This window comes from Microplitis mediator, chromosome 8, assembly GCF_029852145.1.
Source record: "Microplitis mediator isolate UGA2020A chromosome 8, iyMicMedi2.1, whole genome shotgun sequence".
Classification (NCBI taxonomy): Eukaryota; Metazoa; Arthropoda; class Insecta; order Hymenoptera; family Braconidae; genus Microplitis; species Microplitis mediator.
This window is the reverse complement of record NC_079976.1, coordinates 7,362,076-7,385,959: the sequence shown is the minus strand read 5'-3', so window position 1 is coordinate 7,385,959 and position 23,884 is coordinate 7,362,076. Positions and strand designations below refer to the sequence as shown.

At 27.8% G+C, this 23,884-nt stretch overlaps 1 protein-coding gene across 4 annotated transcripts in view; it reads right to left on the bottom strand.

Annotated features, from left to right (window-relative positions):
* The window catches only part of LOC130673153 (uncharacterized), a 127,502-nt gene that overhangs the window by 50,626 nt on the left and 52,992 nt on the right, over window positions 1-23,884 (bottom strand). For 3 of the 4 annotated variants that reach the window (XM_057478086.1, XM_057478085.1, XM_057478087.1), the window contains exons 5-8: window positions 23,271-23,614; window positions 20,866-20,931; window positions 14,185-14,383; window positions 4,462-4,713 (exon numbers count right to left, since the gene is read on the bottom strand). In XM_057478086.1, coding sequence (XP_057334069.1) covers window positions 4,462-4,713; window positions 14,185-14,383; window positions 20,866-20,931; window positions 23,271-23,614 — 861 coding nt within the window. The remainder of the gene's footprint in view (window positions 1-4,461; window positions 4,714-14,184; window positions 14,384-20,865; window positions 20,932-23,270; window positions 23,615-23,884) is intronic. The other variant, XM_057478088.1, reaches the window with a different exon arrangement.

Below are 23,884 nucleotides of genomic sequence, written 5' to 3'. Positions count from 1 at the left end.
TTTTATTATGAAACATACCATAGTACGAAAAATATGTATAGTAACATATATTTTGCAATATATTGGGCGTTATATATTGCAAAATATATGGAGTACCATATATTTTGCAATATACTGGAAAACTAATATAAAAAATATACGTATATTAATAAATATACTACTTTCAATACAATATATCAATATATAATAGAATATACCAAGATATATATGCTAAACATACATTAAAAAAGTTAGATTGATAGATATATAATTAATATATTGTAGCAACATATTTTTTTTTAATATATCATCATATATTAATACGGCAAAAATATAAATATTATTTTATATATTGTGCAATATATCACAATATAATATTCATAAATTTTAAAGTATATTTTTTCACATATAAAGTTTTTTCATGCGGGTAAAGTTAACTTAAAAATATTTTTTTATTATTTAGAAATATTTACAACAAATTTATACTATTAAGTCAATTGTTTTTTTTCTATACTTTCAAAATCGTTTAAAAAAGCTCCTCATTGTGTCTCATTTTGAAATTTAGAATAGTCAACTTTTTTAACCGTTTTTCATTGATTTTTATTTACACAGGATGTAGAATTGTAAATTTAATTGAAGAAATAATACTACCTACAAACAACACCGTCTTGAGTTTTTTTAGTATGAATTATGACGTTCCCATTATAAAATTTAAGAATTTGATGTAAAAGAAATTTTAAATAAAAGTATGAAATAATAATTGCTCGGACGGGTGTTGGATTTGAACACGGGACCCTTCGATCGCGAGTTGAACCGAGGCCTTGAACGACCGGCCACAAAAAATCTCACGAGTATATAGAGCGTTAAGATCCATATAAACGATATAAACAAACAGCCATGAGTCGCGAGAACGCTTCTTACAGTGAGCACAGTTACTACTTAAAAATTACGATGTAACATCATAATTTTTATAACTTACATTACATTGCAACAGGGCCAAAAGCAGCACTGCAGTATTTATTTCATTTAAAAGTAAACAGAAGGATAAGTATAGTAATAAATTGTAATTACTACGATGCTAACAATGTAATTATTCAAATAATTTTTAATCCAAAAAGCCTTTGATGATATTATGATATATAGTTATATAATAAAAAATGTATCCTACATAGTAAATTTAAAAATAAGACATTTGAAAACTGACGGTAATGAAAGTATAGTCCAGGATTACGATTTTAACATCATAAATTTTGCCGGAATTTTTTTTTCATGTGGAGACTAAAAGATAAAATGAAATGAAATAAAAAAATTATTTTTTTATCACAAATGTGAAATATAGCTGAAATTACTGTAATTATTTTAAATGGTTATACTCCACGAGAAGTCCATTATGTTATTTAGTAAAGTACAGTACACATGTTGTCAAGTTAATTTGATACTCATAAGCAGGTGGTTTATAATGACATTTTCGAATGCTTTGGTATAATAGAAAGAGCATTGATTACACGTTGATAAATATCATGAAACTTTGAGTCTTATTGTAAGTGAACTATCAATTTAAACTACAACCATTATATATTGGATATTTTAGATTATACACAACAGAGAATTTACGTTGACATTACGGTGTACAAATTTCCAACAAAGAGATGTCAAGTGACCCGAGTGATCTCGTTACCGATTAGCCTTAGGATAAAAGCTTCTCGCACGATTGGCCGATCAATGGTCCCAAATTTTTATCAGGTCGTCGCCTTTCAAGGCTATTCTTTTAAATTACTATAAAAAAAAACTACATATATATATATACATCCAGACGAATGGGTATAACTAAACGGTTATCGATTATAAATGTATGTAAGTATAAAAAAAATTATGTATTTTTTTGCTCAATAAAATAAGAACGAGTCGGGACTCCAAGGGGATGACTTTGTAAAATATTATGAGTGTGTATATAGTTTATATGATTATGATTTTATCATATTTTGATTGTGCAAATAACTCTTGAAACTTGAAAACGTTAATACCCAGTGAAAAATAATATTTAGTTTTCGAGCTCATAATGATAAATCATATTTCGTTAAATTAATTATGTAAATGAGTATTCATTATTCAACTATTTTATAGTGATTTCTTCTCGCGAGAATTTACAATAATAAAAATCCAACAGATTAATATTTTAAATAACAGATAATATTATTTAAAGATATAATTAAATGGGCTTATCAAATGCATCACTTGGCAAAATAGTAACTTCACTGCGCTAAATCTATTATTATGTATATGTTTAAGGAAAAATTATCCTTTTTATTTTGTTATTATTTTTACTATATAATATTGTAATATTAAAAATTAAGTTTAGTTCTATTCGGAGGCACATCTTCTGCCCGTAAATAAATTTTTGTTATTTGTATTTTTATGTAAAAGTAACCCTGTAATTGGCTGTGGCTGTTCGGTTTATTGCTTAATAAATAAATAAATAATTATTAATTACAAATTAAAACAGAATACAATAAACTTATATACATATCACATTTTTATGTCTGTCAGGAGCAGAATAAACGTCAACAGGCCAAAACGAGATATGTCGTTTTCCATTAAACGTACTGTAGGTAGCTGGTCATGACTGAGGAAATTGTCCAACCGCAAATTCGATGGTCACAGACCACACTCTAGGGTCTAACACGTGGGTCTACGTCACCTCAAACGCCACACGTAAACTCACGAGTTCGATCTAGAGCACTGGTCCTTACAATGCAATATACATATAGTTGCATCTTCATCATCATCATTATCATTATCATCATCATCTTCATCATCATCATCTTCTTCATCATAAATAACTTTATTTATGTTAGCTTCATGCCATCATATTAATAACGCTAAAGTTAAAGTATAAAAGTGTTTATTATTTAGTTTTATTACAACAGAACTATTTTTACGTTCAATAATCTTATGACGAAACTTTAATATTACAACTCATAAATATAAAAAATAATTTTATTAATATCTCGTCAATGTGATAATGAAAAACGTTGATATTACTACACCTACCTTGATTACTTTTTACTTGAACTAACGTTTAACATCACAGATAAACATAAATATTAAATTTTCTTAGACAGCTACGAGACGTAAAAGACTAAAAGTAATTATACTGTTCGTTGTATAATATTGTTTAAGGATACAAAAACTTTGTATTGTAACTATACACTGAGTTAAAGTTTTAAAGCTTTAAATCTAAGTAAATATACGAGGAAGGATGAGTTATTAATGTGTAGATGCTTTTATGACACGCATGACGTACCGCTTGATATATCCAACATCACACGCTGTGCATAACATCCAACCCCTATAACGCAATATTTCCATCACGATAATTGAGTCAGGACTGCACTTTGCTCGCACTTTACAGTATATATATATAGATATATATATATTCTAGATGCACTATTCCAGAGAGTGTTATAAACAATTACGCTTTAAAGTGATTTCTTAGATAAGTTGTAAAAAGAATATATAATAAAGAATATGTATGCATCATAAAATGAGGTCACAGTCTCAGAAGGGTAAAAAAAAAATGAAGTATATTGTTAAAGTATGTTAGAAAGATTGTTGTTAGCCAAAAAAGATTGTCTAGATGTTCTATCTTTATTTTTTTTTCTTCAACTTCTTTATCATGACTTTTTTTTGTTACTTTTTATTTGGCTGATTTTCTTGGCTCACTAAAATCTCGAAAATAAAAGCCACGGAAAATTTATCGATTTATACAACCGAAATATTTTTTTAAATTTTTAACACTAATTAATAAGTTTATTAATGTTTATTTTATGATCCTGAAGCTAATAGACAATTGACAATTTTCGGATTTGTTTTTAAATCAATTACAAAAAAAAAAAAAAACTAAAAATATGCACATGTAGAAAATTTAAAAAACTATGGGTGCAATTTTTTTAAATATTTTTTTTTTTTTACAATTTATCGTTTTTAAAAAAATCAAAACATTAGACGTCGGCTAACTTCAGTATCATTTTATTTTTAGTTATGAAATTTTAAATTCAATTACGCGGTATTATAAATTCATAAATACTGATTAAATTAATAAAAAAAATATTGAATTTAATATGCAACGTGTCCATGCATATTAACAGCATGAATTGGAAAAGTATACAAATATGAATAAGTTTAAATATTAATGAAAAAAAAATCATGTTGGTAATATTATAAAAAAAAAAAAAGTAAAATTTCATTATTTATAAAGTTCACAACAATTCCATAAGAAACTTTACTTTACATGAGGAAAGATTTTGATGAGCTAAGCTAGATTATCATTCTCATACATTTGAAAGACGAGAGGTGGATTATTATTATTATTATTATTATTACTACTGCTACTAGTACAAGTGGGTGGATCAGCAATAAAAACTACGAGATGAGATAAAAGTAGGAGTTGTCTAAGAAAATAAAATGCATGGTTGTGCTTACCTAGAGTTGCTGGAAGCTACACTATTGTTAGAGCGAGATCTCCGGCTTTTAAGAGAATCACCACGATTTACAATGCCCTTTCCTGTTATACTGAAATGCCTTAGCCTGTAGTATTCTTCTTCTACTCCAGTATTTGGCATACTAGCAACCCTCGATCTTTGTTGCGGAAGACACAAGTAATTTGGACGTCCTGATGATCTGCTTCCGGGCGTTTTAACTGACTGTGATCTACTATGATGAGGACTTCCATACCTATAATACGAAAAAAAAAAAATTATAATAAACGAACAATGCAACGGATAAAATAAATGTTAACCTATAGAGTAAAATTGAGTTGGTGTAATAAAATGATACTGGGGATTAAATAATGTAATATTGGCACGAAAAATCGAGAGCGATAGTAAATGCTCTTTTCTCTCAATTATTTATCAAACGGTTCCACGTTTATAAACAATTTTCAGTAAACTTTTACTTTAATTAATAAAATAAAAATATTGGGCCAATCAATTGAACATGGGGATCTGATAAATGCTTCTGTGGGTGATGATATCGAAATAAAATTAAAGTATATTGTGTACAAACATTTTATTTTAAATCGTAAAAAATAAATTAAATGAATTTTTTTTCTACTCTATTTAAAAATTTAAAGTGATGCCTGGTATACATTTATTTTATTTCCTTTTACTCAAAAGTAAAAGTATAAAACACACCCATGCATAACGTTTCCATTGAAACCCAAATTGATTTTATTTTTCAATCAAGCTTTTATTTGTATTTTTTTTTTTTTTTTTTTTTTTGTAATAAATATAAAAAATAAATATTTTATATTGGGAAAAAAAAATTTTTTTAACTTCGCCGATGTTACTTTCAATAAAATATTTTATTTTATATCCTTTCGTAACCCTCTGAATCACATCTTCAGCTCATTTGCTATAAATTCTAATAAGAACAAAAATAACTGTCAATAAATATTAATAGTTATGTGACTGCATAAATCATGCATGATCATGTTCAATCATACATGATTCATGCATGATTGATGCTTATGCATAGCGTTGCAAAGAATCGTGTACGATAAAATATGATGTATAATCATGCATGGTAAAGTGTAATTTTGTATGAATCATGTCTGAACCATGTATGAGAATGTCTGAATTATTTGCCTATCAATTGTAGCCATGGATGATCATGCATAATTGAGTATGACTTCATAAATCATGCGTGATCATGCACAGCTTTATAAAACTCATGCATAATTATGCAAAGCCATACTTAGTTATACATGACCATTATTTGCCCGTTAAATATTATTATACATAATCATGCATGATTAAGTACTGCTTTATATGAATCGGGCATAATCATGTATGATCCTGCAATGTCATACTCAGTCATATATGATCGTGCATGCTGATTTTTTATGTCCCTGAAGATCAGAACGTTTTTCGCGCAACGAAAGTCACAAAATTTATGAAATTCTACTGCGTGAGGGTGACTTGAGGGGTAATTGGGGGTGGCTGAAATTTTCGGCTAATGTACAGTAGAAACTCTGTAAGTCGAACCTCGATAAGTCGAAAACCTCCTAAACTCGAAGAAATGTTTCATCCCCTTCGCTTCAAGCCCCAAAACCGTTGCTCGAAATTTTTACCCTCTATAAGTCGAAATAATTAGTGAGTCCCTACAAGCAATTTCTGTACATTTTTACCCTCCATAACTCGAATACATACACTTGGACCTCTTTATCTCGAATTCAAAATTATTACCGGATGTAAGGATCTTATTAGGATTACCAGTTTTACGAAATGGTAATGAAATTTATAGCTGACGTCAGGTTTTCCGTTGGCGATTGTAAAATTATCATACCTTTTGACTTAGTTAGGATTCACTGCAATACACATCAAATTCGACAGCTCCTGCTGCCTAACTCGAAACCCTCTATAACTCGAATTTTTTCGCCTCTCCCTTGGAGTTCGAGTTATAGAGATTCTACTGTACTAGCGCCTATGCAAAAAATTTCGTAAATCTAGATCCAGTAGATTTTTACTTTTCATTCTGTTTTTTTATTTTCGTTCTGTAACAAACGTTCAGGTACATGATTTTTTCTCGGAATATTTGTATTTGTATTGTTACACTTATTTATATATTTAACTTAAGTAAAAAAAAAAATGGCTGAAATAATATAAAGAAAAATATGAATATTAAATATGATGTTGAAAGAAAAGTTGTAAAAAAAAAATGTAGGACTGTATATTGAAGATGAAATGAAAATGTGTTTATGAAATAAACTCGACAGCAAATACTTGTTTATATATCATCGTACACAAGTTTCAAATGAAATGTCAAAAAAATATGTGGATTTTAGAGAAATATTTATATTTTATTTTTACACACAGACGTTTATATTGATATTAATTATAACTTTATATTTTATATTTATTACTGTTATTTTAATTTTCATATAAAATATAATAATAAGAAAATACAAACAAATTATCAGTGGCTATTTTCTAAAGTTGATATTGACATTATCCCTCATTTACAATCACGTCCAATCCACCCTTTTTGACCCAACAGATTTTAGCATGCTTATTTCCAATTTACTTGTGAATCCGATCAAGAAAACTGTCACGTTTGCAGAAAAGGAGAAACGGTAAAACAATAGAAATAGAGTAAGCTATGTTAGCAGAAACTTTTTTTTTCTTTTTTTTTTTTTCTAATAGATTTTGAAGCCAGGACAATGTAATTTATATTTTATTTTTGTTGCTGTTACTTTATTTTCTATTGCTAAATACATAATTCGAAATTAAATTAACTGTAGTTGCAGTAAATTTTGACGTAAACAACTTCAATAATTGTCGGAAACTTGAAAAAGTGATTGTCGATACAACTAGAAAAGACCAAGTTAAATCTAACAATGAAATTGATCCTGAAATATTTGGAACGATCAGAATGAACAAGGAAGGAAAAGAAGTCGTATTTTCTCAAGAGATTTCATTCGTTTAAGTATATATACCAAATGTTCGAGCATCGATTACTTGATACCGCTATTTATATTTTTTGCCCATTTTTTATGTTTTTTACTTAAGGATAAGAAGGAAATATATATCTTTTTTATACTTTGATAACTTAATCACAGAATCATTGCCTCTTTCTTTCATTTTCGATTACATTTCTTGATATATATAGACATATATGTTGTAGTGCTTCGTGTGAAACAAACATTTTTCTACTATTTATTTTCTGATTCAATAAAAATTAAAAGTATGCAAATAGTATTCGAAAGGAATAATTTCAATTTTCGAAAAGTTCAAATTATTTAAAAGATTTATAAACATTCATCACACGTAAAAAAATAATTTCTTAATGCAAGAAATTTTTTGTACTATAAATTGAAAACAAAAAATTTTTTAGGACGAGAAAAAATTAAGACAATAAAGTTAGCGGATATCTAACAATTTTTAAATCTTTTAAATAATGAATTAAGATTGTTATAAAATAAAAATAAAAAAATACACATTTAGACAATCCAAAAATGAGTACATGCATTTTTTTAAATTTTAATTATTCAATATTTTTATATGTAAATAAAAAATTGCCGTATGTCTGCTACATTTACACTCATGAAAAAATTTCTTGATTTTTTAAATTTTTTCTTACTCTAAGAAAATTTGTTCTCGTTACAAGAAATTTTTTGTTTTCAATTCATAATACGAAAAATTTATTGAAGCAAGTAAAAATTTCATACACTAAAAAATCCTTTTTTTCTGTGCAGTTTTCGCATTATTCACGATTTGAGTTCTGTTGGATTGATGTTGAACATAAAATTTATATGCAATTTGTAATAAACGATAAAAACTTTTTTTTACAAATAATTTGTGGAGTTTGAATTATTTGCACACTTTTACTAAAAATTTTTTGTTTACATTTAAATAAAAATAAAATAAAAATTATCCTATTTTGTTTGTTAGACGTAACCAAAAAAAGTCAAGTATTCTATAATGACTCGACGAAATTTAAACCAGTTAAAAAAAATAAATAAAAAATATAATTTTTTACTGAAAGAAAAAAATTAATTATTTAAATAAATTTTTAAAATAACAAAAAATAAATTGAGCTGAGGCTAAAACGTATTCAATTAAATATAATATTTAAGTAGATAGAAATGCAATAGAAACCTTCAGACAAAGAAATTCCAAGAGCTCCAGCCCGTCATTTTTCCACGAAATTATCGATTAACTCTTGACTTCATTTAGTCGTTAAAAATAAAATAAAACACATCTTTGACTTTTATTCACTGTCTACTAAGTACTGACTAAATCTATGATACTGAAATTAGCTGACGTCTAATAATCGTTGGATTTTTTTTAAAAAAATAAATTTAAAAAAAAAAAATATTTAAAAAAATTGCACTTATAGTTTTTTAAATTTCCTACATGTGCATATTTTTATTTTATTATTTTTTTTTTAAATTAAATTGCTGAAAAAAAATTCGAAAATTATTAATTGCCTGCTAACTTCAGGATCACCTGAATCTTAATATCACATTTATTTAGTCAGATCTTTTTTTATTTCGTTGTTTTTTTTTTTTTTACAATGACCGAGTCATTGTCGTTACCCCGCACTTTTTTTCTAGCACTATAACTTTACTATAACTAATTACTAAATTATATCTCTGTCTTTATTTTAAAATCAATGCCAATAAATTAATTAATACTCATTTAATTAATTATTTATTTAATATCAGATCAAGTAAAACTACCGGAGTTGTGGACAGTGGCAATGATGAAGTACTGATGAGCATCGATATGAAGTTGGCGACAGCTTCATCATTTTCACGATCTCCCATTGGTTTAAATTTTTCAAAATTACCAAATAAAATAATTTATAACTAAATCAGTTGATCGTCTGTAAGCCAATGAAATTTAAAAAATTTTAAACGGACTAGTGTCTTTTGGGTGAATTTTCAGAGGGGACAGTTAATTTTAATGAGGACTCAGACTCGGTGTTCGGTGTCAAAATCTCGAGTGCGGTTATTCTTAATTTTTTTTAATTTATTTCAATTGAAATAAATTAAATTATTAAGTAAAAAGTGTTTATTTGTGATAATAGTAAAGTGAGTTAATTATTTTTAGTACATAAGTGAAGTGTGTGATTACGAAAAATGAAAAAAAATAGACAATGGTGAAATTGAGTGTTAGTGTCAGTGTGAAAATTCCCGGTTTATTTTATTTCCTTTTGACTTTTGAGTGTTAGAGATAAATTTTAATCGTGAAAAAATCAGTAGAGTCTATAAAAATGTGTAATTTACCTTAAATCACTTAATTATTATTTAATATAGACTGAGGAAAATTCCGGAAATATGAACAGTAGCACTGATAGGAGACAGTATAAAGTCAGCTACACAACTAACATTATTATCATAAATTTAATTTCAAACATGGCTTCTGATTGGTCAAAATTTTAAAAAATTATCAAATGAAATAATTAATAACTAAATCGACTGATGTTCTGTAAGCCAATAAAATTTATTTAATTTTGAACGGACCCCAGTGTCTTGTGGGTAACTTGAAATTAAGGGGAAGTTAGTTGCACACTTCACAGTCTAGCGTAAACATTTGGGGGTCAGTCATTGTCAGTTTATTTAAATTCATTGTTATCATAATAAATAAGACATTTAATTGAATTATTCAGTACAAAATGTGTAAGTGATAATAGTAAAGCAAGTGAATTATTTTTAGTGCGCGAGTGAAGTAAGTGAATTTGAAAAGTGAAAAATTTTTTAACAACGGTAGCGAGTGTCTGTGTTGGTATTAAATCACGGTTTGTTCTTCGTATCACTTATGTCGTGTTTTATTCTTTAGTGGGTCGTAAATAAATTGATAGGTGTCAATAACTAGTAAATTTGACAATTGAAGTGATTAAAATAAATGTTTTTTTCAAATTCGAAAGAAAAAAAAAATGGCGATGATTTAGCACTAACGGGCAATAATATGAAGTTGGCTAGACAGTTGTGATTGTTATTGCAAATTTGAATTAGATCGTGTCAGCTGATTGGACAAAAATTTTAAACAGACTCTAGTGTCTTCTGGGTGAAGTTGAAATTAAGGAGAAGTTAATTGTGGTCGGAGATCAAGCTCAGTGACAACGTTTCAAGTTCGGTTAGTGATAATTTAAAAAATTCACTATAATTAAAATAAAAATTGTGATTAAATTAAATTATTAAGTGAAAAGTGTTTATCTGACAATAGTGAAGTGAGTTAATTATTTTCAGTGCATACGTGAAGTAAGTGAACGTGAAAAGTTAAAAAAAATGATCCTGAAGTTAGCAGACAATTGATAATTTTTGAATTTTTTTTTTCAACAATTTGATTTAAAAAAAAAGAACTAAAAATATGCACATGTAGAAAATTAAAAAAACTATAGGTGCAATTTTTCAAGATGTTTTTTTTTTTTTAATTTATCGTTTTTACAAAATTTAAAAATTATCAGACGTCAGCCAATTCAGTATCATAAAAAAAGTGATGAAGTGAGTGTTAGTGTCAGTGTAAATTCTCAGTTCGTTTTATTATTTTAGTTTTTCATTTCTCAGTGTTATCAATAAATTAAAAAGCGTAAGTGCAGTGCATACATTTTTAAAATTGAATTCTCGTAAAAGTGATAAAAATGTACGACTTATTTCTTACGTAAAAAAAAGCGCGGAAAGTCGTCGAGTTTATTTGCCATTTTAAAACTTAGAACCCTTTCAATTGATCACCTGAAGAAACTACGATGTCATCATCACTGCAGATTTACAAGAAAAATCAGCAACCGGTGAGTGAACTTTTAAAACTATATCACTATAATGAACTCTTTAACTGAATTTTTCTTTAATCATAAATAATTACATTTGATAAAAAATCGACCACCACATTGACCAGACTTTAAAGTTTCCAAAAGTCATTAACAATAAAAACCCACTTAAATGCTTCGCATTTAAGGCGTGCAAAATCAACAGTAAAAACGTTGAAAAAAATTTTATAGGAAATTTAATTTTTAACAAGAAAAGTCCTGCGAGTCAAGTAGTTAAAGTCAATAGTTCGTGAGGCGAAGGAACTCGAATAATTTGAAGAATAAAATATCATAAAATTCTCTTTTTTTAACAATTTATTTTATTTTTTAAATTGTTTGAATTTCCGTGGCTTATAAACTATGAATTTTGCAAGATTGTATTTTATTTTATTTTTGTTTTTTTTTTATTAAATATTCAGTGGTTTACGCTCTTGAAGAAAAAAGATCGATTTTTAATTATAAGACAGGCTTTTGCGGTTTACACAAGTAACCTAGCTCGGGTAACAGCAAAATAGCTATCGACTTTTTTGAAAAACATGAAATTCCCTACGAAATACCACGAGCGATATCCCAATATTATTAAATGTAGTTGCAGTTAAGCTGTCGTAATTTGAAATAAAAATACTTTAATTTATAGATTTAAAGTATTTGAAATTAAAATTAAGAGCTGAAATTTTTTCAAGGAATTTTCATTCCGATATAAACAAAATTTTTACGGATCACTCAGTATAAAACAGAACATTTACATGAGTGTAAATGCAGCAGACATCAGACAAATTCAAAATTATTAATAAATAGAGTAAATAATTAATAAAATAAATTTTTTTAAAAGTACGCATTTTAAAAATTTCGAAATTAATAAGTGCGTTTTTTATAAATATTATTTTTTTTTTTAATATTTACTCTATTTATTAGTAATTTAATTTTATAGTACATTTGTCTGATGTCTGCTACATTTACAATCATAACATTTACAAGATTTTGAAAAATTAAAAAAGAAATATTTTACTGTACTCCATCTTGACTCATTTAAATTTCAATACCATTTTAAAACCATAAATTATTGATATTATATTTTTTTTGAGGTGTTTTATCATGCGCCGAAAAAAAAAAATTATTAATAATAATTACAAATTCGTTCAAAATATTTATATGAAATTCGATTGTGTACGGGGATTAAAATCCACAAAAATCAATTACGATACTCTCTTGGGTACGACGTTGTGTCCTATATATACAAATATATATATATGTATATAGTAGATGTGTTAGTGCCAACAAACTAATTTCAATCTAGAAAACACGTTTCATTTTGGCAATTTTTCATATTTATATTTATTCAAAAAACATAAAATAAAACCGCTTCTATTGAAATAATTTTTTTTTTTTTAGTTATTAATCGATGAAAAATATTCTCAAATAAATAAGTATAATTGGAGCTAAAAAAAAAGAACACTAAATAATTAAATTATTCGGTCGTGCGCAAATTGTGTACAAAATTAATATTTTTAAAACATTAAAGATAACAAAAAAATTTAACGGTCGAAAGAAAGGAAACAATAACTCTAGTCAAACAGGAAATTACTAAAATTACATCGCGTCACACGCAAGTAGAAAATAAATATATATTTTTAACTTATTTCATGTAAAATTATCTAGATTGCATATAATCATTATTTAATGACTTCTAGGGAAAATATAATATTATGAATGTTTATATTATTGATTTTTAAAATTTAAACAGCTTCAAAATCAAAGAAAATTATATATTTATTGTAAGAGATAATAAATAAAATTTATATCTAAGGTAAAAGACCCAGTACCCGATTAGGGAACTAGTACCCGATCACTCATATATTTGTATATCTATATTTACTAAATTTTACTAAATATAGATATAAAAATCCATGAAGTGATCGAGTATTAGTGTCCTGATCAGGGACTAAGTCTTTTACTTTACACAGTAAAAAATTTTTTGTTAAAATCAACATAATCTGTGTGTCAGAAAAGGTCCACACAATATTTGTGTTATTTTTTTACACAGACTATGGATTTTCTTAAATGGTGACAAATTATGTACCTGAATCGGAAAGTTTTTCATGCAACGAAAATGAAAAAAATTTATATAATTTGACGGCTTAAGGGGTAGTTCTGGTGGTTGGGGGTGGCCTAAGATTTTCGACTGACATACCAACATCTATATGAGAAACATTTCAGAAATCTAGTCATCCAATAAATTTTTTACTTTCCAATTTTTTTTTTTGTTGCGCAAAAAACGTTCCGATCTTCAGGTATATGACAAATTCTGGTTTTCTACACATTTCTTATAGATTTTCTTAGACGGTGACCAATTTTTCTATAGATTTCTTGTGGATTTTCTATATAGATTTTCTATGAATTTTCTTAGACCGCGATCTTGGTCAAAACTTTCCTCCCTCGGTGTGTAATATACTATTTTATTAGAGTCGAATTTTTAAAAATCACGTAATATTTTATACCAGTTATAAAAAGTAAATCAATTAATTTCTTTTAAAAAAACAAAGACACATTTTTATTTAGTTTTAACATAAATTTTGTGTTAATTTTAAAGAAACACTTAATAAATGTTAATAATTTCAATTTTTATACTAAGTAACATTTTTTAAGTGTTAAATAGTAGATCGATTTAAAATTTTAAAGTAACACAAAACGTTTTTAACGCATATACGCAATATTTCTTACTGAGTATACTTTTCAAACAAATTTTATAACATCATCGTAAATTTCATTTTAGTAATACTTTGAACGTAGTTAGAAGTTCAGTACAATAGATAATAAAATAATGAAATTTATTGCTTAAGCATATCAACAAGAAACTCATAAAATCATAACGATCAAAGCAACAACGTGACTGACCTCATTTCAAAGTCGTGAATCTCTTGAAGAGTTAGTGTGTGAGTTACGTCAAGCAACTGTCTCATATTTTCTTCCCGACGACAAGCTTCAACGTCAGGTCGAAGGAGTATTGTCGCAGCGGGTGCGTCTAACGATAGTGACGGCTGTTGTACGACAATAGTTGCTTGAGCTGTTCTTTTGGTCCCTCCGCCACTACCACCTTTTAAAAATATAAAACATAAATAATTGCTACAAATATAAATTAAATTTATAAATTTATATACACGAGAATGTATTGAGTAAAATCTATATATTTTTTTTTTATTACATACTTCTAATAATTTTTACAATAACGTGAAAATAATAAAATCGTTTAGCAAAAGTTGAGCACTGGAATTTAAGATTTAAAGATATTGTTTTTCTGAATTAAAAAGTATTTATTGTTCTATTCATAATATTTCTTGTTCGATACAATAGATCATATAGAAATCGGTCTTGTATAAATGCATTTTTAGTAGAATGAAATTATTTACAAAATCAAAAATTGGCTCTAGTTCTCGATAAAAATTTTTTGCATTTATGCAGTTATTTATAACAGTTACTTAATTAGAAATTTATATTATATTGTGTGGCAAAAAGTGAAACATGAGTTCAGACAAACGAAGGTTGTTAAAGGTGTTATATCACCTAGACTGTTTTCATTGCGATATAAATATTAACGGTACATTTCTCTCCACGTACAATTTGTTGAAGACTTGCAATTTTTTTTTTTTTTTATTATTAAATATTTAGTGAATTCTGAAAGAAATAAGAAATCTTTAAATCTTTTTTCTATATTGTAAACAACTGTACTCGGTGTGGTGTAATAAGTTTGTGCAGAAATCGCACTAAGCAATAGTGTCGTATGTGCGCACAAGCACAAATTTTTTAATAGTGCATAGTTCAGTAATTTTCAACAATAAGTTGACCATTAGAGTCATCGAAGACCGTTTTCACACCAAAATTTTTTCTATTGTAATGCCAACTGTGAAAGTTTGATTTCCGAGCGATGTTTGGCGGGGGAAAAGTATATGATTCCCGACCAACTATAGCTAAGTCATTTTTCTTCGCACACGTATCGAAAAATGATTTTTCTCTCTCTATTTATCTCTACATTTTTGCATGTATATTTAGTAGAAATACTATAGTACATCGGAAACTATATTAATTCTTTAATACCATAAAAATAGTCTTGGCGACAAAGTCAGTTCTTGTAATTAAATTTAAGGTTAATTATAATATGTTTTAATCCTACCGCAGTGCTGCATGTCTGCTCACAACATCTCTACTCAAAGGAAATAGTTATAACTCTACTCATTTAATTCATTACTCAGCCACAACTCTACTGAAATATTTTTTAACTCTGCTTCAACTCTACTCAGATATATCTTTACTCAGCTTCAACTAAATTCAGCAACAACTGTACTCACGTATTTTAGCCTATCAATAAAATAAAAATTCTTTGTGAGTAGAGTTGTAGCTGAGTTAAAAGAAATTTGAGTAGAGTTGAGGCTGAGTAAAGAAGTAAAAGAGTACAGTTATAACTATTTCTCTTGAGTAGAGATTAGATTAGATTAGATAGCAGTTTATTGTTCATAGGGTGGAACAAAATAGTACAAAATTAGCAACAAATAAGAAATAATCAGAAACACATAGCAATTAATACAGTGTGTATATAATACACGTTAACAAAGAATTTGTTTAAGAACATCAATTAGTGAATCAGATTTTTCAAATTTAGATTTAACAAGTTTATCACAGGCTATCCACCGGTTTCTAGAGATGTTGTGCGTAGACATATAACACTGCCAATCCTATTCCACATTTTTGAAAATGAAAAATTGCAAGCTATTTTTTTTCGCAAATCAGACTTCCACTGTTACTATTACAAAAAATATTGTACGATACGTTATGTTCATAGGTATAAATCCGGTAGACGAAGTGACAGCATAGCACTTATCCGAGGTTATGACACATTCTCAACGATACCTCGCACGTTATAACCGGGCTCGCCACACTCGCCCATCTATCTACTCATATATCACTCAGTCTCGTTGAGAACCCGCCATAACCTCAGGCTCGTGACGTCACTTCATCTGTCGAAATTCCTACTTTCGCACATATGTATCGAAATTGACTATCTTATAGAATACAGTGCTCATCTTTTACAAAACACTTTTCTAAAAACTATTAGTAGTATCCCTGATTAAAAAACTCCGATTGAAAATCTATCGAATTTCAATCGGATTCAATCGAAATTCAGCGGTTTCAATCGGAGTTTTTAATCAGGAATCGTAAATAAAATATTTTTATATTTTATTCGATACATTCTATTTTTATTTATAGACTATATTTAAACAATTATATTAGTAGTCAAAGCGTACTTTTATCAACCATAATTTAAATTGAATACAAGATTATATTAATCAAAGTGATGTTTTTGAGAGTCTCTATCTCTATAGCTTAGACTAAGAGATAATGCTTTGTATTTGACAGCTGATTATCTTGATGCATGTGTAGAGTATGTGCAAACACATTTCTATTGCAATCAACACGAGAGAAACAGGAAGTGTAGGCGAGGTAATGCAAAGATCGATCGAAACCCCATCATAGCTTGACGTGGTCATACATAATTGGAATCGGTGGCCTATAGACATGAGCGAGTAAACTGCTAAATATTCTATTGACTCATTTGTTAAAATGATAGAGTAAGTAGAGTATTAAATGGTGTAGTGTGTATTTACATACATGTATGTACGCATGATAAAAAAATATATCGTATACGGAGAAAAATAGAGATAAAAAATTTACGAATTTTTATTGTGCTGTTGACCAATCTTGAAGCAGGAAGTTGAGCCCCCAAAAAAATATTATGCTGTACTGTTATTATAATTGTGAGCCTCTGAAAATTTTATATTTTCTACTGTAATTCCTATTTTTGATATATAATTTTCATTACAATTTATCAATAAATTTTAAGTGCATAATATTTTCGTAGCGCAGCATAATAATTTTTTGTGACAGACACTTGAAATCTACGACATTTAGCGCCTATAGCCGGCAGCTAAAAATATTAGATAATATACAGCTGGTAAAAAAGATACCTAATCGTTCTAATAGTGACGTCATCATCGGATCAAAAAATATTTTTTGGTTACATGTGCGATAGCAAACGACCAAAAAATATCGAAATAACTTAACGAGCTATCTTGTGACAAAATTTATCATCATTTTAATTCGTCCACTTACCGACTTCTTTCTAATTTTCAACAAATACTCAAAACAATCTTACCAAATAAATAAACGCGGATTTATAACCTGCCATTTATAGGCACTAAATGTAGTGAATTTCAAATATCCGTCACAAAAACTAATGTATTTATCTAGTACACTCGCGTCTTAAACACGATCGCACTCGATAGATAAACTACTATTTTGGTGACTCAACTTCCTGTTTCGAGTTTGGTCGACATCATAATAAAAATTCATTGATTATTGAAGTCCATTTTTCTCCGCGTAGAAAGATAAGAAAAAAAAGAGAGAGAGAGCGAGTGATAGAGAAAAAGAGAAACAAGCTTTTCTAGTATAGTGAATAATTTGAAACTCTGTTTTCCTATGAAACAATTGAGTACACTGCACTAGAAAAAACCTCAGCAATAATAGTTATCTCGTTAGTTCATCCACTCATATCATACCTTTGTCGCGGCTTTAAAACACACAATCGATTTTATATTTGCGTATGACAACACGAATCCAATCACATGTAGGATAATGTCAAAATAACTCGTTCACATTTTATTCGAACTTTATATATAGGAAACAATATTGTCACTTTTATTAACTCGTGGGTGCTTTTGTGACGCAGTAATATTTATTGTTGAATTAATTTATCTAAATAAAATTAGTAAATGCATATTTTTACCACACGACCAATTTATCAAATGAAATTTCGCTTTATGCGATTTAAAATGTTTTTATGGATTTAAATTTAGAACTCATTTTATATTTCAAAAGATAAATTTATATTAAGATTTTTTTCTATTTTCGGCTGTAAAAAATAAATAATTATTTTATAAAAATAGATAGTGAAATAAACGAATAAATTACTGCAATCGCAAACATAATCAAGCCATTTACTAAAACTTCGAACACAAATTTTCTAAACATTCAATCAAAAAATAAAAATTATTTAACGTTCATAGCTTGGTAGGAAACTGATTTTTCCAATGAAATTGTTTAGTTCTGTTGTTCTTTTTTTTTATTTTTAGTAAAATCACACGGAAAAAAACGAGAAAAATTACAGTTTATAGCGCAATGAAGCAATTGCAGTAAAAAACTCAATGGCCCCTATTTTGTGGGTTGCGACATTTGAAACTAAGGCCATTGGTATTTATTTTAAAATTCTATGCAATCGGAAATCGTGTATAACCAATGTAGTGGAAATGAACGATGTTTGTTCCACGATTTGTATTCGTGTCGTTTAGGAAATTAACTTTTGACTAGTGCCCGAAAGTGATTTAACATTGTAAAAGTCTGCTCAAAAGAAAATGCTGTATTTTAATCAACGACCACGACAAAGTGTTGCTCTACTCGCACCACACAACAATCGAATATCGAATTTTAGATGCATGAATTAATAAAGATTTCTTTCAATGTAACTTCGTTCAATTTGTTTACTGAATGAGAAAATATAATTTTTTTTCATCGTCAAGTTTTGATTAATTTTGTACGTATTTTCCATCGCAAGAAGAGGTTGGGCACAAATTAGTGCCTGAAAAAAATTTTTTTTATTGTAAATTTTATATCACAATATTTTAGAAATTAATAAATTTGTTTATAAGAATCTGGTAGCGATCGAAATTTGTTAAAAGATAATTTTTTCAGACTATTTGTTCACGATACTATTCAACTGAAATAAATGGTTTTTGTGACAGTCGAAAAGATTTGTAAAGAATTAAATCTGATTAAATGTTGAAACCAGTCGGACCACTTATTTACGTTGTACGACAAAAAATGAGAAATAGAGTTTTTTTCAAATGTTAGATGATATCTTTTGAACAGATTATAGATTAAGATTATTCTGGTCTCAATTGAAAGACTGATTTCTCGAGACTAATAGTATTTGCTCAGATCGATTATCGGCAGATCAATTATCGAGAGATCAATTATCGGCAGATCAATTATCGACAGATAAATTATCGGCAAATCAATTATCGACGGATCAATTGTCCTCGAATAAACTGTTGCGTAATCACTAAAAAATCTCACCATAGTCTAAAGTGATAACAACAAATGACTTTTAATTTTATACAATTAACCCTTTCCCGGTTGACCTTGAGTCTCTACTCTCAATTTGAATCGTACGTCTTCGTTTTAAAGTGAGAGAACGCTAGCCTGTTTAGAAGAGAAGGGGCAGAAAAAATAGTAGAAAGGGGCACATGCATGCACTACTACGATTAAACCGTTACTCACACGACTAAAACCGTTACTCACACAGCCTTACAATGAACTTTGATTGGCGCTACCCCCGTAGAACTCACTCCGATACATTTCGAAACAGACTTTCGGGAAAGGGTTAACTGATGGATAATTAGCAATACTCCTGTTCACTACAAAAATTTAAAAAACATATTTTTGATGTCTAGTCGATAAATTAAATAAATTTTCAATTTTTAAAAATTCGATCTAAACTTTATTTCCAACAGGAAATGTTGCAGTTTGATCAAACTGCAGGGACCGTAAATTTTATTTATTTTGTTTTCAATTCTCTGTTTCTCATTTTAGTTTTTTTTGGGTATTTAAAATAAAACTGTTCGTCCTAAACACTTCCTGTACTCCGTGCATGAGCAAAAAGCAAAAAAAAAATAAAATAAAATAAAAGTACAGTACAATCCGTTTATAAGTAATGTTTTTATTTCACTTCTAGCATCACATAAAATTAACTTTTCATGAGTGAGTACAGCTTTCATCATAGCTCATTATCAGATTGTACTGTATTAATAACAATCCTGTAATAATAATTATATTTCTTCGTACCATACGAAATTTTTTTAGACTTTAATTCTTAATTAATGAAAAGTAGTAACGTATGCTTTTTAAATTATGAAATAAAATGTAAAAAAAAATACGAAATAGCAAAAAAATTTTCGTATTAATAATAAAAGCAGTGATACATCTTCTTTAACTGAAATTAAAAGTTGAAAGTTTTTTAAATTAAATTAATTAGTAAAAAATCTTTCACCAGTTGCTTGAGATGCTCGTAGAAAATGCAACTAAGAGAATAATTAACATAATATTAATAAATAAATAGGCGCAAGACGAATAAACATGAAATAGTGAACGAATAAGGCAGCAGCAGCAGTTTTTTTTTTTTTTTTCTAAACAATAAAAGCGAAACTAAAAGCAACACTCGATCATCAATGTACTCATTCGTACACAAAGGGAGACCCCCGAAAAATGTAACAAAAAAAAACTCGTTTATTTTATAAAAAAAAAAAAATTTCGGTAAAAATAAATTAAGAGATTTACATTGATAAATATCTTTTATAAAAATAGTACCGAGAAAATTTAACAGCTTTCCATTATTTTTTATTTTACTTCAAAACGTTAGCGTTTGTTTTATCGCGTATTTCAGGGGTCTTCCTAAAGCACAGGCGACTGTACCTATTGCGCAAAACGGGAAAAAGAGCCTGACCCATGAATGAATGGCGGAAACGAGGGGATGAGATTCTGAAAGAAAGAATATCAATTCAGTTTTCTAAAAATGTCTTCTTTTTTTTTCATTACAACCTACAATAATACTTTAGTCTCTCTCGATCTCTCTTTCAATTTTCTTTTTATTTTACATCACTGATCTCTATGGAAATTTATCGTTTGTCATTAAATTCTAAACTGATACAAATTTACAATGGAAGAAAAAAAATCTCAGCTTAATAAAAGATCATATATTTTTTAGTAAATTAACTTGACTCAAATCAGAATGAAATTTTTAAAAATATCTTAACATTATAAAATTCTAATTAATTAAGGTATTGGTATAAAAGTGATGCTCCTATTAAAATCTACACTGTAAAAAAAACCGGGTTGTCCAGGCGGTGTTGGAGTTAAAATTTTCGGTGTTAAATTTCAACACCGAAAGCGGTGTTAAAATAACACCGCCAAAGGTGTAAATATTCTTTACCAGTGTTAAAAAAATTTCCCGGTGTTAAAATATTTATTGGTGTTAGAAATATTTTACTTTGTGAATATTTTTACTTACTCGCACTTCAGTTAAACAGTATTTTTATTAACAGGGGTTCGTACTTTTCTCTATTACATTCAAGTCCACGAACGGTAGTATCTTTGTTGCATTTGTGCCGTAAATGGAAACTTTGGCCGAGTTTTTCTCTTAAACAAACGAATATTGTCAAACAATTAAAGCGCACTTCGCTAGATTAGACAGTAGTGCATCAATGTGCGCTCTGTATTTTTTATTTAGAGGTTTTGTTTCCGAAAAAAATTCAGCCGAAAATATCTGATAACCCCTGTTAATTAATTAAATTATTGGTGATTGAAATGTCGGGCGTAAAATAGTGTAATTTTTAAATAAATTACGTATGACATAAATAATTATGTAAATAAGTACATAGCAAAATTGAAATTTCCTCCAGATAATATCCATTTAATTTTTATATTTTTTTTATATGTAAAACATTTTTTTTTTCTAATTTCTATACGTGGAATTTTTTTTTACACTGATTTAATACCGGTATTTTAACACCGCCTACACCGGTGTTATTTCATTTCAATACTGCGTGGTGTTAAATTGAATCCATTTTTAACACCGCTCTTTTTAAAGTGTAGGAAATTTTATCAAAAACAGAAATATAACACTTTTCACGTAAGCAAGAGCTTCAAATTGTATTTTAACTCTTAGATTAGCCTCAAAAACTTCATCTTCCATCTTACGGCTTTATATAAAAATTATTATTTTGTATTAGAAAATTTATATTCGAATATCTGAGAGGTTTAATGTAATTTTCATTAATTTTAGACCCATCAAGCGCAAGAATGGGATAGATATCTTGTGTTCTAGACAAATGTAAGGTAAGAAAAATGAATTTGTCATGTAACAAAACACGTTGAAAAAGATTAATTATAGATATTCACAATCTAAGCACTCGGGACTTTGAAAAATGCATGAGCCCCTCTTCTAGATCAATACCTTAATTAATTGTATCCAGAACGAAATTAACGATTTTTCAAAGATGATTAAAAATAGTTTATCGTTACGTAATTAGAATGCCAATAAAATTTCGTATTTCTTTTAAAATAATGAGAAATTATAAAGTGATTAATTTTTGAAGGTGATGTTAATGTTGTTTAATCTTTAAAAAATATATGAATGATAGTCGATGCGTTGGATAATTTTTAATAAAAAAAAAGGTAATTAATTTGAGTTCAAAAATAAATCCAATCGATTAATAACGAAGCGTAAAATTTAAACTTTCAAAACAGAGTTGTATTGAAAAAATTAATAACTGTGGGGTAACTGTTAATTATTTATCAATTTAAATAAAGTAATTAAATTAATCTCGCCTGAAAGTATCAAATAAATGATTGAATATAAAGTATTACGAAGCCCAGTAAAAAAAATTGTGTAGTATAAAAAACGGGCCGAGTTTAATTTATTTTCAATTGAAAATTATTAATTCCACTGTATCCGATTATAAAAAATATAAATAAGTAACATTCTTTGTCTCACTCTCAAATTAACACAAAATTTATGTTGAAAACTCTATCGAATGCGAAAAATAATTCATAGAAAACTGCAAGCAAAATTAATATTTTTTAAATGTCAATGTGACATAAAAAGTCTGTGTTAAAAAAACATCGCGGATTTCAAATGTTCCGTTTTAAATACATACATAAATTGTATTTATTTAAGCACAATATTTTTTACTGTGCATTTATATCGTATTGATAAAAAAAAAACAAACAAGTTTTATAAATAATGCTCCGAGGTAAACAGAAAAATAAATAGAATTAATGTAAATATTTAAAAAAAAATATAAATTTTTTTACTCTACCTGGTGGTTTACATCGTCCCTTAGTGCCAGTGGACGGTTGTGTGGGTGCACTAGGTGGCTGTGCTGTACAGAGTGAGATATCGAGTGGATTTGTTGTGACGTTTATACTAGGTTTTGATGTTTTCTGCATCTTTCCCACACTTCCACCATTGAATTTATCGCGTTCAACAGACTGCTGTAGTGACTCCATAGTTTTAATCGTCGTATTACTTTTAGGAGTTATATGATTTGACGTTTCTTCTTCGATTGTTGATGGATTTTCTTTGGCTGCTATCAAAGCAAGCATGGAATTCAACTGATTTGAATCTGGTTGTCCTGCATCTACAGATCCCCGCACAGGAGTACTACAAATAAATTTTTTTTAAAATTTAATCTAGTGAATGAAATAATTTATCAGCAAAGAATATTTTCGATCGATAAAACTGAAAAATATGAAGATAAAAACCAATTTTTTTGTACAAGAAAACACATTTTAATTTTTTTATCGTTGGAATTGATGTTATTCAAATTTTATTCATAATTCGGTTGATTGATATTTTTACTGATAGGATTCATATTTTCAATTACGAGTTTATTAAATTGAAGAATAATTATATATAATTATTAAAAAATAA